Source organism: Pan paniscus, chromosome Y (genome assembly GCF_029289425.2).
Source record: "Pan paniscus chromosome Y, NHGRI_mPanPan1-v2.0_pri, whole genome shotgun sequence".
Classification (NCBI taxonomy): Eukaryota; Metazoa; Chordata; class Mammalia; order Primates; family Hominidae; genus Pan; species Pan paniscus.
In genome coordinates this window covers 45,772,183-45,787,194 of record NC_073273.2, presented here as the reverse complement: position 1 = coordinate 45,787,194, position 15,012 = coordinate 45,772,183, and the positions used below count along the sequence as shown (strand labels likewise).

The window sequence follows — 15,012 nt, the reverse complement described above, 5'->3', positions numbered from 1 at the left end:
TCCCTCTTTCCATCCTTCCTTCTCTCCTTCCTTCCATCCTTCTCTCCCTCCTGATTCATTTCTTCTTTCTTTCTTTCTCTTCCTTCCTTCCCTCCTTCCCTTTCTCTCTTTCTTCCTTCCATTGTTTCTTTCTTTCCTTCCTTCTTCCCTCCCTCCCTTCTTTCTTTCTCTTTCTTCCTTCCTTCCCTCCTTCCCTCTCTCTCTTTCTTCCTTCCATTGTTTCTTTCTTTCCTTCCTTCCCTCCCTCCCTCTCTCTCTCTCTTTCTTTCTTTCTCCTTCTTTGTTTGTTCTCCTTCTTTGTTTCTTTTTTCCTCTTTCTTCTTTCTTTCTTTCTTTCTTTCCTTCTTTCTTTTTCTTTTTTTTCAGAGTCTCCCTCTTGTTGCCCAGGCTGGAGTGCAATGGCTCAATCTCAGCTCACTGCAAACTCAGCCTCCCGGGCTCAAGCGATTCTCCTGCCTTAGCCTCCCGAGTAGCTGGGATTACAGGCGCTAATCCCACCGAGTAGGTGGGATTACACCACCATGCCCAGCTAATTTTTGTATTTCTAATAGAGACGGGGTTTTGTCATGTTGGCCAGGCTGGTCTCAATCTCCTGGCCTCAGGTGATCCCGTGCCTCGGCCTCCCAAAGTGCTAGGATTACAGCTATGAGCCACCACACCCAGCCTCTTGTTTGTTGACTTCTTAATAACAGCCACTGTGACTGGCGTGGAATGATAGCTCATTGTGGTTTTGATTTGCATTTCCGGGAGGCACCCTCTTGACTGAGGGTGTCAGGGCCTGCTTCAGGAAAATATTTCCAGGTGTTTGTGACCTGGTTCAGGGAAGACAGACAAAGACAGCTTTCTGTTTCTGCAATTTTCTCAAATTCCTTCAGCTTTATATAAAACTGCCAAGGTTCCATAATTTGGGAAGCGTGTTCAGAGCCACATCACTCTGGACAAAGAGCCTTTGCCTGTTCTCATTCAAGCGGTTTTCTTTCTCTCTCTCTCTTTTTTTTTTTTTTTTTTTGAGACAGGATCTCGCTCTGTCTCCCAGGCTGGAGTGCAGTGGCGTGATCTCGGCTCACTGCAGCCTCAACTTTCTGGGATCAAGTATCCTCCCACTCCAGCCTCCCAAGTAGCTGGGACTGCAGAAATACACCACCATGCCAAGCTAATTTAATTTTTTTTTTTAATTTTATAGAGGAGATCTTGCTATGTTGCCAAGACTAGTTTTTGATTTTTTTTTTTTTTTTGAGATGGAGTCTTACTCTGTCTCCCAGGCTGGAGTGCAGTGGCGAGATCTCGGCTCACTACAGCCTCCACCTCCTGGGTTCAACCGATTCTCCTGCCTCAGCCTCCTGAGTAGCTGGGATTACAGGTACCCGCCACCATGTCCACCTAATTTTTTTGTATTTTTAGTAGAGACAGGGTTTCACCATGTTGGCCAGGCTGGTCTCGAACTCCTGACCTCAGGTGATCCGCCCACCTCAGCCTCCCAAAGTGCTGGGATTGCAGGCGTGAGCCACCGCGCCCGGCCAGTTTTTGATGATTTCTGCAGTAAACATCTCCATGTGGAGAAGGAGCAAGCTGGGACCACAGATGTGCACCGCCACGCCTGCCTAATTTAAATTTTTTTAAAAATTGTTTTTTTTTAAGAGATGCGATCTTGCTATGTTGCCCAGATGGATCCCAACCTACTGGGCTCAAGTCAGCTTTTTGCCTCAGCCTCCCAAGGTGCTGGGATTAGAGGCGTGAGCCACCACCCCCAGTCTTCAGATGATTTTCGAATGTTTCTGCAGCAGAAATCTCCTTTTTCAGAAACAGCCAGGGGGCTGTGAAAAGGAGGGAAGATGGACAAGGGAGGAACAGATACCTGAGGATGTGGGACGTCCTGGGGCCACGTGGGTGACAGAGGAAAATCAGCAGGCTTCAGCCCTGAACTTCACCTCCCAGAGCCGGGTGGGAGGAGAGAAAACAGGGCCGGCCGGGCACGGTGGCTCATGCCTGTTATCCCAGCACTTCGGGAGGCTGAGGCAGGTGGATCACCTGAGGTCGGCAGTTCGAGACCAGCCTGACCAACATGGTGAAACCCCGTCTCTACTAAAAATACAAAAGTTAGCTGGGCATGGTGGTCGGCGCCTGTAATCCCAGCTACTCGGGAGGCTGAGGCAGGAGAATCACTTGAACCCGGATGGCGGAGCTTGCAGTGAGCTGAGATCACACCACTGCACTCCAGCCTGGGAGACAAAGCCAGACTCCGTCTCAAAAAAAAAAAAAAAAAAAAAAAAGGAAAAGAAAAGAGGAAATTCTGAATCCAGTGCCCGCTCCTTGCAGATCTGCGAACAGTGGTACCAGCCTCTAGTCTCAATGTGAGGTTTGACTCCAGGACGATGAATTTAAGCTGGGACTGCCAAGAAAACACAACCTTCAGCAGGTGTTTCTTAACTGACAAGAAGAACAGAGTCGTGGAACCCAGGGTGAGACGAATTTCCCATGCTCAACCCCTGTCCTTTACACACCCCTTTCTGAGTTAAAAGCAACAGGGCCAGCCGGGCGCGGTGGCTCACGCCTGTAATCCCAGCACTTTGGGAGGCCGAGGTGGGCGGATCACCTGAGGTCGGGAGTTCGAGACCAGCCTGACCAACATGGTGAAACCCCATCTCTATTACAAATACAAAATTAGCCGGGCGTGCTGGTGCATGCCTGTAATCCCAGCTACTCGGGAGGCTGAGGGCAGGAGAATTACTCGAACCCGGGAGGTGGAAGTTGCAGTGAGTCGAGCTTGTGCCATTGCACTCCAGCCTGGGCGACAGAGCGAGACTCCGTCTCATAAAATAAAATAAGGCCGGGTGTGGTGGCTCACACTTGTCATCCCAGCACTCTGGGAGGCCGAGGCAGGTGGATCACCTGAGGTCAGGAGTTCAAGACCAGGCTGACCAACATGGTGAAACCCTGTCTCTACTAAAAACACAAAAATTAGTCGGGCGTGGTGGCAGGCATCTGTAATCCCAGCTACTTGGGAGGCTGAGGCAGGAGAATCACTTGAACCCGGGAGGTGGAGGTTGCAGTGAGCTGGGTCTGGTGGCAGGTGCCTGTAATCCCAGCTACTCGGGAGGCTGAGGCAGGAGAATTACTCGAACTCGGGAGGCGGAGGTTGCGGTGAGCTGAGATGGTGCCATTGCACTCCAGCCTGGGCAACAAGAGCAAAACTCTGTCTCAAAAAATAATAATAATAAATTCAATTAAATAAAAGCGAGAGGGCCACAGACACAAACAACACAAGTGTGGTATTTGGAGAAATGTCAGAGCCAATAATCTCACGGGGACCGGGAAAGTGCTGTTAGCTCATGTCCACAATGTGTACCAGGGCCTGATTCCCTGAGGCAGAGCCTGTGTTACCGTATTTTACCCCAAGAGCGTATTTTACCCCAAGAGAAGAGAAATCCTGGCAAATGCAGTTGGTTGTGCGCCTGGGTCTGTGGTGGAAGTAGGACGGAGAAAGTAAAGTGTCAGTCACGTTGTCAGTGTGTCACCGTCCTGGTTCCCCAAGGGATTAAGGTCAGGGTTTTTGGAACACAGGAGACAGAGACAGAAGAGCGGGGAGAGGGGAGGGAAGGAGGGAGAAACACAGAGAAAGAATAGAAGGAGGAGGGAGAGGAAGAGAGAAATATGGGTGATCGATAGGTAGGTGATAGATGATTTATTGACTGATAGGTGATAATAGGTGATTGGAAGATTGATAATCAATTCCATAGGTAGATGTTACACGGAGCGATGCGTGGTCTTGCTATGTTACCCCAGATGACATACTTTTTTTTTTTTTTTTTTTTTTGAGATGGAGTTTCGCTCTGTCGCCCAGGCTGGAGTGCACTGGCGTGAGCTCAGCTCCCTGCAACCTGTGCCTCCTGGGTTCAAGCGATTCTCCTATCTCAGCCTCCCAAGTAGCTGGGATTACAGGTGCCCACCACCACACCTGGCTAATTTTTGTATTTTTAGTAGAGACGGGGTTTCACCATGTTGGCCGGGCTGGTCTCGAACTCCTGACCTCAAGTGATCCACCCACCTCCGCCTCCCAAAGTGCTGGCATTACAGGTGTGAGCCACTATGTCCGACCCTTTTTTTGGGGGGATGGAGTCTCTGTCTGTCGCCCAGGCTGGAGTGCACTGGCGTGATCTCAGCTCACTGCAACCTGTGCCTCCCGGTTTCAAGAGAGTCTCCTGCCTCAGCCTCCCGAGTAGCTGGGATTACAGGTGCCTGCCACCACAACTGGCTAATTTTTTAATTTTTAGTAGAGATGGGGTTTCACCATGTTGGCCAGGCTGGTCTTGAACTCCTGACCTCAAGTGATCCACCCGCCTCGGCCTCCCAAAGTGCTGGGATTATAGGTGTGAGCCACGGCACCTGGCCTCTAGTCTGATACTTTCAGCACTGCTAGAGTATAAGATTGAGTTTTCACCTGCAAGCTGGTATTTGGCGTATCCACTCAGAGTCCTCGGAGGAAGCTTAGGGGGATGATTTCACAAAGGGAGGCAGGTGCATGTCGCCAAATCCAGGTAAAAACCAATACCATGGCCGGGCATGGTGGCTCACGCCTGTAATCCCAGCACTTTGGGAGGGCGAGGCGGGTGGGTCACCTGAGGTCAGGAGTTTGAGACCAGCCTGGCCAACATGGTGAAACCCTGTCTCTACTACAAATACACAAATTAGCAGGGTGTGGTGGCAGGTGTCTGTAATCCGAGCTACTCGGGAGGCTGAGGCAGGAGAATTGCTTGAACCTGGAAGGCGGAGGGCGCAGTGAGCTGAGATCGCGCCACTGCACTCCAGCCTGAAGACTGTAGGAGACAGAAGGTTGTTTCCTAATCGGCTCTGTCTGGTTGCAATTCTTCAGCTCAGTAACAACGAATGTTCGTGCACATTTCGTGAAATCTGTCTGCATGGAGGAGTCACATTTGAGGTTCACGTGAATACTAGTCAAAGAGGATTTCAACAGAAACTGCTTTATCCAAATTCAGGTAAGCAGGACAGCTCAGGGATCCGTTTACAGCACTGGCCCCACCACCCCGCCAGCATCAAAGTACATCCCGTTGGACTTCGGAGTGAAAATTACTTTGTTTCTACCTCTTCCCAGGAAGGGAGGGTACTGCTGCTCAGAATTTCTCCTGTTTCATCTACAATGCGGATTTAATGAACTGCACCTGGGCGAGGGGTCCGGCGGCCCCCCGTGACGTCCAGTATTTTTTGTACATACAAAACTCAAAGTAAGTGTTCACCTCATGTGAAGAATTATGAGGAATGCAGGGATGGGAGAAAAAATCATGCTGGTTTTCTTTTTTTCCTTTTTCTTTTTTTAAGACATGGTCTTGCTCTGTTGCCCAGGCTGGAATGCAATGGTGCCACCTCGGCTCACTGCAACCTCGACCTCCTGGGTTCAAGCAATTTTCCTGCCTCAGCTTCCCAGGTAGCTGGGATTCCAGGCACCCGCCACCACATCCAGCTAAATTTTGTATTTTTAGTAGAGACGGGGTTTTGCCATGTTGCCCAGGTTGGTCTCGAACTCCTGAGCTGAAGTGGTCTGCCTGCCTTGGCCTCCCAAAGTGTTGGGATTACAGGCGTGAGCCACCACACTAGGCCCCATATATGTATTTAGAGACAGAGTCTTGCTCTGTCGCCCGCCCAGGCTGGAGTGTAGTGATGTGATCTCAGCTCCCTGCAACCTGCGCCTCCCTCCAGGGTTCAAGTGATTCTCCTGCCTCAGCCTCCCAAGTAGCTGGCACTACAGGTGCACTCCACCACACCTGTCTAATTTTTGTATTTTTAGTAGAGACAGGGTTTCACCATGCTGGCCAGGTTGGTCTCGAACTCCTGACCTCAAGTGATCTGCCTGCCTCAACCTCCCCAAAGTGCTGGGATTACAGGCGTGAGCCACTGCACCTGGACTGTTTTTTGTTGTTGTTGTTTTGTTTTGTGTTTTTTGTTTTGTGTTTTTTGTTTTGTTTTGTGTTTCTTTTTGTTTTGCCTTGTGTTTTTGTGTTCTTGTTTTGTTTTGTGTTTCTGTGTTTTTCTTTTGTTTTTGTGTTTTTTTGGTTGCATGTTTTTGTGGTGTTTTGTGTTTTTGTGTTTTTGTTTTTTGTGTTTTTGTTTTGTTTTGTGTTTTGTTTTGTGTTTGTTTTTGTTTTGTTTTGTGTTTTTTGTTTTGTGTTGTGTTTGTTTTTGTTTTGTTTTGTTTTTTTGTTTGTGTTTTAGTGTTTTTGTTTTGTGTTTTTGTTTTGTTTTGTGTTTGTTTTTGTTTTGTGTTTTTGTGTTTTTGTTTCATTTTGTTTTGTTTTGTGTTTTTGTGTTTTGTTTTGTGTTTGTTTTTGTTTTGTTTTGTGTTTTTGTGTTTTGTTTTGTGTTTTTGTGTTTTGTGTTTTTGTTTTGTTTTGTGTTTTTGTGTTTTGTGTTTTTGTGTTTTGTTTTGTGTTTGTTTTTGTTTTGTGTTTTTGTGTTTTTGTTTTGTGTTTTGTGTTTTATTTTGTGTTTTTGTGTTTTGTTTTGTGTTTTTGTTTTGTGTTTTTGTGTTTTGTTTCGTGTTTGTTTTTGTTTTGTTTTGTGTTTTGTGTTTTTATGTTTTGTTTTGTGTTTTTGTTTTGTTTTGTGTTTTTGTGTTTTTGTTTTGTGTTTTGTTTTGTGTTTTTGTGTTTTTTGTTTTGTGTTTTTGTTTTGTGTTTTTGTGTTTTGTTTTGTGATTGTTTTTGTTTTGTTTTGTGTTTTTGTGTTTTGTTTTGTTTTCCTGATTGCTCTCTGAGCACTTTCTAATCTTTCAGGAGAAGGAGGGAGATCCGGTGTCCTTATTACATACAAGACTCAGGAACCCATGTGGGATGTCACCTGGATAACCTGTCAGGATTAACGTCTCGCAATTACTTTCTGGTTAATGGAACCAGCCGAGAAATTGGCATCCAATTCTTTGATTCACTTTTGGACACAAAGAAAATAGGTGAGAATAACACATATGATTTTCCTATTGTTTATAGGTGAAATGGAATTTGCCTTAAAATCTGTGTAACTGAGGCCAGGTGTGGTGTCTCACACCTGTAATCTCAGCACTTTGGGAGGCCGAGGCAGGCCGATCACCTGAGATCGGGTGTTCAAGACCAGCCTGACCAACATGGGGAAACCCCATCTCTACTAAAAATACAAAAATTAGCCAGGCATGGTGGCACGTGCCTGTAATCCCAGCTACTCGGAAGGCTGAGGAGAATCACTCGAACCTAGGAGGTGGACATTGCAATGAGGTGAGATTGTGCCACTGCACTCCAGCTTGAGCGACAGAGCAAGACTCTGTCTCAAAAACAAACAAACAAAAATCTGTGTAACTTTGGTGCTGTAACAAATTAGAACTGAGCTGATTTAACTTTCCTTTTTTTGAGATACAGTCTCGCTCTGTCACCCAGGCTGGAGTGCAGTGGTGCAATCTCAGCTCACTGCAACCTCTGCCTCCCAGGTTCAAGCGATTCTCCTGTCTCAGCCTCCTTAGTAGCTTGGATTACAGGTGCACACCACCACGCTCGGCTAATTTTTGTATTTTTAGTAGAGACAGTGTTTCACCATCTTGGCCGGGCTGGTCTCGAACTTCTGACCTCAGATGATCCGCCTGCCTCAGCCTCCCAAAGTGCTGGGATTACAGGCGTGAGCCACCGCGCCTGACCTCCCTCTTTACCTCCTTCCTTCTTTCCTTCCTCCCTGCCTTTCTGCCTTTCTTCTCTCTTCCCTTTTCTTCCTTCCTTCCTTCCCTCCCTCCTTTCCTTCCTTCCTTCCTCCTTCCCTCCCTTCTTCCTTCCCTCCCTCCCTCTCTCCCTCCCTTCTTCATTCCTTCCTTCTCCTTCACTCATTTCCTCCTTCCTTCCTCTTTCTTCATTTCTTCCTCACCAGCACCACTTCGTGTCCCAGTGCCCTGCTCCTGGCTGGCCTCGTGGAGCCAGTCCCATATGCCCACACGCTCTCCTCTTCCCAAGCCCGCCGCATCCCACCCATGGACTCCTTCATCCCGTTGGGCGTTCCCAGCCTCTTCAGGCTTAGGACTCTCACAGAAGTGTGACTCCTGCCCACCAAGCCCATCCCCACCTCCCACCCTGGAACCCCTGCCGCAGTGGGTATCTCTCCTGTACATGGTAGCTGCCCCACCTCCACTTGGACCCAGTGTAGACAGGAGGAGACCCTGTACCACCTCCACCTGGACCCAGTGTAGACAAAGAGATGTCCCTACTCCACGCCCACCTGGGCCCAGTTTAGACAGGAGGAGACCCTGTACCACCTCCACTTTACCCAGTGTAGACAGAAGGAGACCCTGCACCACCTCCACCTGGACCCAGTGTAGACAAAGAGATGTCCCTACTCCACGCCCACCTGGGCCCAGTTTAGACAGGAGGAGACCCTGTACCACCTCCACTTTACCCAGTGTAGACAGAAGAAGACCCTGCACCACCTCCACCTGGACCCAGTGTAGACAAAGAGATGTCCCTACTCCACGCCCACCTGGGCCCAGTGTAGACAGGAGGAGACCCTGTACCACCTCCACTTTACCCAGTGTAGACAGAAGGAGACCCTGCACCACCTCCACCTGGACCCAGTGTAGACAAAGAGATGTCCCTACTCCACGCCCACTTGGACCCAGTGTAGACAGGAGGAGACCCTGTACCACCTCCACTTTACCCAGTGTAGACAGAAGGAGACCCTGCACCACCTCTACCTGGACCCAGTGTAGACAAAGAGATGTCCCTACTCCATGCCCACCTGGGCCCAGTGTAGACAGGAGGAGACCCTGTACCACCTCCACTTTACCCAGTGTAGACAGAAGGAGACCCTGCACCACCTCCACCTGGATCCAGTGTAGACAAAGAGGTGTCCCTACTCCACATTTACCTGGACACAGTGTAGACAGGAGACCCTGCACCACCTCCACCTGGACCCAGTGTAGACAAAGAGGTGTCCCTACTCCACGTCCACCTGGACCCAGTGTAGACAGGAGGAGACTGCACCACCTCCACCTGGACCCAGTGTAGACAAAGAGGTGTCCTACTCCACATTTACCTGGGCCCAGTGTAGACAGAAGGAGACCCTGTACCACCTCCACCTGGACCCAGTGTAGACAAAGAGGTGTCCCTACTCCACATTTACGTGGACCCAGTGTAGACAGGAGACCCTGCCCCACCTCCACCTGGACCCAGTGTAGACAAAGAGATGTCCCTACTCCACGCCCACCTGGGCCCAGTGTAGACAGGAGGAGACCCTGTACCACCTCCACTTTACCCAGTGTAGACAGAAGGAGACCCTGCACCACCTCCACCTGGATCCAGTGTAGACAAAGAGGTGTCCCTACTCCACATTTACCTGGACACAGTGTAGACAGGAGACCCTGCACCACCTCCACCTGGACCCAGTGTAGACAGGAGGAGACTCTGCACCACCTCCACCTGGACCCAGTGTAGACAGGAGGAGACCCTGCCCCACCTCCACCTGGACCCAGTGTAGACAGGAGGAGACTCTGCACCACCTCCACCTGGACCCAGTGTAGACAGGAGGAGACCCTGCCCCACCTCCACCTGGACCCAGTGTAGACAGGAGGAGACCCTGCCCCATCTCCACCTGGACCCAGTGTAGTCAAAGAGGTGTCCCTACTCCACCTCCACCTGGACCCAGTGTAGACAGGAGGAGACTCTGCACCACCTCCACCTGGACCCAGTGTAGACAGGAGGAGACCCTGCCCCATCTCCACCTGGACCCAGTGTAGACAGGAGGAGACCCTGCCCCACCTCCACCTGGACCCAGTGTAGACAGGAGGAGACCCTGCCCCATCTCCACCTGGACCCAGTGTAGTCAAAGAGGTGTCCCTACTCCACCTCCACCTGGACCCAGTGTAGACAGGAGGAGACCCTGCCCCACCTCCACCTGGACCCAGTGTAGACAGGAGGAGACTCTGCACCACCTCCACCTGGACCCAGTGTAGACAGGAGGAGACTCTGCACCACCTCCACCTGGACCCAGTGTAGACAGGAGGAGACCCTGCCCCACCTCCACCTGGACCCAGTGTAGACAGGAGGAGACTCTGCACCACCTCCACCTGGACCCAGTGTAGACAGGAGGAGACCCTGCCCCACCTCCACCTGGACCCAGTGTAGACAGGAGGAGACCCTGCCCCATCTCCACCTGGACCCAGTGTAGTCAAAGAGGTGTCCCTACTCCACCTCCACCTGGACCCAGTGTAGACAGGAGGAGACTCTGCACCACCTCCACCTGGACCCAGTGTAGACAGGAGGAGACCCTGCCCCACCTCCACCTGGACCCAGTGTAGACAGGAGGAGACCCTGCCCCATCTCCACCTGGACCCAGTGTAGTCAAAGAGGTGTCCCTACTCCACCTCCACCTGGACCCAGTGTAGACAGGAGGAGACTCTGCACCACCTCCACCTGGACCCAGTGTAGACAGGAGGAGACCCTGCCCCACCTCCACCTGGACCCAGTGTAGACAGGAGGAGACCCTGCCCCACCTCCACCTGGACCCAGTGTAGACAGGACCTCTCGGGTTCAGGGGTGTGTCCTGCGCCCTCGTTACAGAACGATTCAACCCTCCCAGCAATGTCACCGTACGTTGCAACACGACGCACTGCCTCGTACGGTGGAAACAGCCCAGGACCTATCAGAAGCTGTCGTACCTGGACTTTCAGTACCAGCTGGACGTCCACAGAAAGGTCGGTGAGAGCTCCCCGGGGCTGGGCACCAGGAGGGAGGCGTACGGGACACGCCCGCACAGGAGCCTGGGAATCCCGGGGAAGTGGCCTGGGGGAAGGATGGGTGGGTGGTGAGCGGTGACTCTGGGGTGAACGCACTTCGGGTAGCGGAGGAAGAGGTGAAGGGTCTGTGGCCTGTGAAGCCACCTTGAAAGAGGTTGCAGGGAGGGTGGACAAGGATGATCCTGCAACCATGGAACCAGGAAGTGGACTGGGAGGTGTGGGGGACGATGCCACCAGCAAGGAGAGCCTCTGGTCCACCTCCAGTTGGACGCAGTGTAGACAGAAGGAGACCCTGCCCCATGTCTCCCTGGACCCAGTGTAGATAGGAGGAGACCCTGCCCCACCTCCACGGAGACCCAGTGTAGACAGGAGGAGCGCTTGTCCCACAACTACCTGGACCCAGTGTAGACAGGAAGAGAGACTGCCTCACGTCCACCTCGATCCAGTGTAGACAAGAGGAGATCTTGTCCCACAACCACCTGGACCCAGTGTAGACAAGAAGGAGAGACTCTCCATGTCTACCTGGACCCAGTGTAGACAGGAGGAGACCTGACCCCACCTCCACCTACACCCAGTGTAGACAGGAAGAGACCCTGCCACACCTCCACGGAGACCCAGTGTAGACAGGAGGAGTTCTTGTCTCAGAACCACCTGGACCCAGTGTAGACAGGAAGAGAGACTGCCTCATGTCCACCTCGATCCAGTGTAGACAAGAGGAGATCTTGTCCCACAACCACCTGGACCCAGTGTAGACAAGAAGAGACCCTGCCTCACATCCACCTCGATCCAGTGTAGACAGGAGGAGCTCTTGTCCCACAACCACCTGGACCCAGTGTAGACAAGAAGGAGAGACTGCCCCATGTCTACCTGGACCCAGTGTAGACAGGAGGAGACCCTGCCCCACCTCCACCTACACGCAGTGTAGAAAGAAGGAGACCCTGCCCCACCTCCATGGAGACCCAGTGTAGACAGGAGGAGCTCTTGTCCCACAACTACCTGGACCCAGTGTAGACAGGAAGAAACCCTGCCCCACATCCACCTCGATCCAGTGTAGACAAGAGGAGATCTTGTCCCACAACCACCTGGACGCCGTGTAGACAGGAAGAAACCCTGCCCCATGTCCACCTCGATCCAGTGTAGACAAGAGGAGATCTTGTCCCACAACCACCTGGACGCAGTGTAGACAGGAGGAGCTCTTGTCCCACAACCACCTGGACGCAGTGTAGACAAGAAGGAGAGACTCTCCATGTCTACCTGGACGACAGGAGAATACCATGCCCCAAGGCCAGTGGGACCTTTCTGGATGGGTTACAGGAAGATACCTGGCCAGGAAAACTTCTGTGTTTGCAGCTCCTCATCCTACCTGTCTTGTAGATTCGGGGTTTGTGGAGGGAGACCTGCCTGCCACTCCGCAGGGACTCCTTCCCATTCGGTGCCCACACCAGGGGAGACACTGTGTGAACCATCTACAGTGTTTTAGAAATGGAAACAGTGAGCCTTGTGTTGTGTTTTGTTTTGTTTCTAGAATACCCAGCCTGGCACGGAAAACCTGCTGGTAAGTGAAACCACAGACCCTACTGACAACCCTCAGCGTAACCCTACGGTCCCCTACTCACGACCCCTACAGTCCCCTACTGACGACCTCCAGCGTAACCCTACAGTGCCCTACTCACCACACCTAGTGTAACTCTACAGTCCCCTACTCACGACCCCCGGAGTAATCCTACAGTCTCCTACTCACAACGCCTACAGTTCCCTATTCATGACCCCTAGCGTAACCATACAGTCCCCTACCCATGACCCCCGGCGTAACCCTACAGTCCCCTACTCACGACCACTACAGTCCCCTACCCATGACCCCTGGCGGAACCCTACAGTCCCCTAGTCACTACACCTAGTGTAACCGTACAGTTCCCTATCCATGACCTGTGGCGGAACCCTACGGTCCCCTACTCACGACCCCTACAGTCTCCTACCCATGACCCCTGGTGGAACCCTACAGTCCCCTACTCACGACCCCTACAGTCTCCTACCCATGACCCCTGGCGGAACCCTACGGTCCCCTACTCACGACCCCTACAGTCTCCTACCCATGACCCCTGGTGGAACCCTACAGTCCCCTACTCACGACCCCTACAGTCTCCTACCCATGACCCCTGGCGGAACCCTACGGTCCCCTACTCACGACCCCTAGTGTAACCCCACATGACCCCTGGTGTAACCCTATAGTCCCCTATTCAGGAGCCTTAGTGTGACCCTACAATCCCCTACTCACAACACCCGGTGGAACCCTACAGTCCCCTACCCATGACCTCTGGTGGAACCCTACAGTCCCCTACTCACGACCCCTAGTGTAACCCCACATGACCCCCGGTGTAACCCTATAGTCCCCTACCCATAACCCATGTCTGCCTAGACCCAGTGTGATCAGGAGGAGACCCCGCCCCACCTCCCCCTAGACCCAGTGTAGACAAGAAGGAGAGCCTGCCCCACGTCTACCTGGATCCAGTGTAGACAGGAGAATAGTCTGCCCGACATACAGTTGAACCACTCACAACCCTAGCATCACCCTACAGTCTCCACGAACCCAGTATAACCCTACAGTCTTGGTTTATGGGACTCTTGGTGCCAGTGTGGCCCAGGGGTGGACACGGTGGATCCTGAACCGGAGGACGCAGATCTCAGACGGGTGAGGACCCCCTCATAGTTCTCACTGGGCAGGGTCTGCTCTTGGCCTCAACCTTCATGTCCCAATGGTTGGAATATTTATGCTCAGCCTGTTCTACTGATTTTCCCATTTTATTCCTCTTTCCTCTACGTGGGTTAAGAATATATTCTAGTGACTGTCTAAGGAGATTATGTCTCCCTCTAAAATGCTTTTAGAGTGAGTACTGTTGCCAGGTATTTACCAAGTCTCGCGGCCACTCTGACCCTCAGTATCCTCCTCTGTCCGATGAGTATGCTAGACTTGGGGATCTTAATATCCCTTGCTAAACTATCCGTCTGAAGGTCTGTTAAGATCAGTTGTTAATCCTGAATCATTTATTTATGTATGTATTTATTTTTGAGATGGAGTCTCGCTCTGTCCCCCAGGCTGGAGTGCAGTGGTGCGATCTCGGCTCACTGCAACCTCCACCTCCCAGCGATTCTCCTGCCTCAGCCTCCCTACAGAGATTCTACAGCCTCAGCCTGTAGCTGGGACTACAGGCGCCCACCCCCACACCTGGCCAACAATTTCTGTTTCAGAAAATAAAATTTTAGCCAGGCACGGTGGCTCACGCCTGTCATCCCAGCACCTTGGGAGGCTGAGGTGGGCGGATCACTTGAGGTCAGCAGTTCAAGACCAGCCTGGCCAACATGGAGAAACCCCATCTCTACTAAAAATACAAAACGTACCCATGCGTGGTGGCGGGCGCCTGTAATCCCAGCTACGTGGGAGGCTGAGGCAGGAGAATGGCGTGAACCCGGGAAGCGGAGGTTGCGGTGAGCCCGGATCATGCCATTGCACTCCAGCCTGGGCGACAGAGCGAGTGTGTCTCAAATAAAATAAAATAAAAGAGGCCGGGCGTGGTGGCTCATTCCTGTAATCCCAGCACTTTGTGAGGCCGAGGCGGTCGGATCACGAGGTGAGGAGATCGAGACCATCCTGGCCAACATGGTGAAACCCCGTCTCCACTAAAAATACAAAAAATTAGCCGGGCGTGGTGGCGGGCACCTGTAGTCCCAGCTGCTGGGGAGGCTAAGGCAGGAGAATGGCGTGAACCTGGGAGGCGGAGGTTGCAGTGAGCTGAGATCGCGCCACTGCACTCCCGTCTGGGCTATAGGGTGAGACTCCGTCTCAAAAAAAATAATAATAATAAATAAATAAAATAAAATAATTTAAAGCCTACATCACCCAAATTTTCCCAACTTGTCTCCCATCGAAATACTAACGAGGCTTGACTCTGCTTAGCTTCCAAGACCCGATCAGACCAAGTGCATTCAGAGTGGTAGAAACAAAAGAAAAAAAGGAAAAAAAGAAAAGGAGAAAAAAATTTAAAAGACAGAAGAACGCAAAAAGGCAACCTTTTCCCCCACAAGGAAGACGCCTATCTCTAACTTTCTTTTTTCCTCCGAAGATTAATGTTTCTGGTGATTTGGAAAATAGATACAACTTTCCAAGCTCTGAGCCCAGAGCAAAACACAGTGTGAAGATCAGAGCTGCAGACGTCCGCATCTTGAATTGGAGCTCCTGGAGTGAAGCCATTGAATTTGGTAAGCGT

General features: G+C 51.5%; 1 protein-coding gene across 12 annotated transcripts in view; it reads left to right on the top strand.

Moving 5' to 3' along the window:
* LOC129395249 (granulocyte-macrophage colony-stimulating factor receptor subunit alpha) overlaps window positions 1-15,012 on the top strand; it is a 61,550-nt gene that overhangs the window by 23,749 nt on the left and 22,789 nt on the right. For 9 of the 12 annotated variants that reach the window (XM_055106993.2, XM_057301222.2, XM_057301223.2 and 6 more), the window contains 7 exons: window positions 2,317-2,459; window positions 4,871-4,994; window positions 5,111-5,240; window positions 6,786-6,958; window positions 10,575-10,708; window positions 12,276-12,305; window positions 14,869-15,004. In XM_055106993.2, coding sequence (XP_054962968.1) covers window positions 2,317-2,459; window positions 4,871-4,994; window positions 5,111-5,240; window positions 6,786-6,958; window positions 10,575-10,708; window positions 12,276-12,305; window positions 14,869-15,004 — 870 coding nt within the window. Of the gene's footprint in view, window positions 1-2,316; window positions 2,460-4,870; window positions 4,995-5,110; window positions 5,241-6,785; window positions 6,959-10,574; window positions 10,709-12,275; window positions 12,306-14,868; window positions 15,005-15,012 lie in introns of those variants that run through there. The other 3 variants (XR_008622934.2, XR_008622933.2, XR_008622932.2) reach the window with 1 other exon arrangement.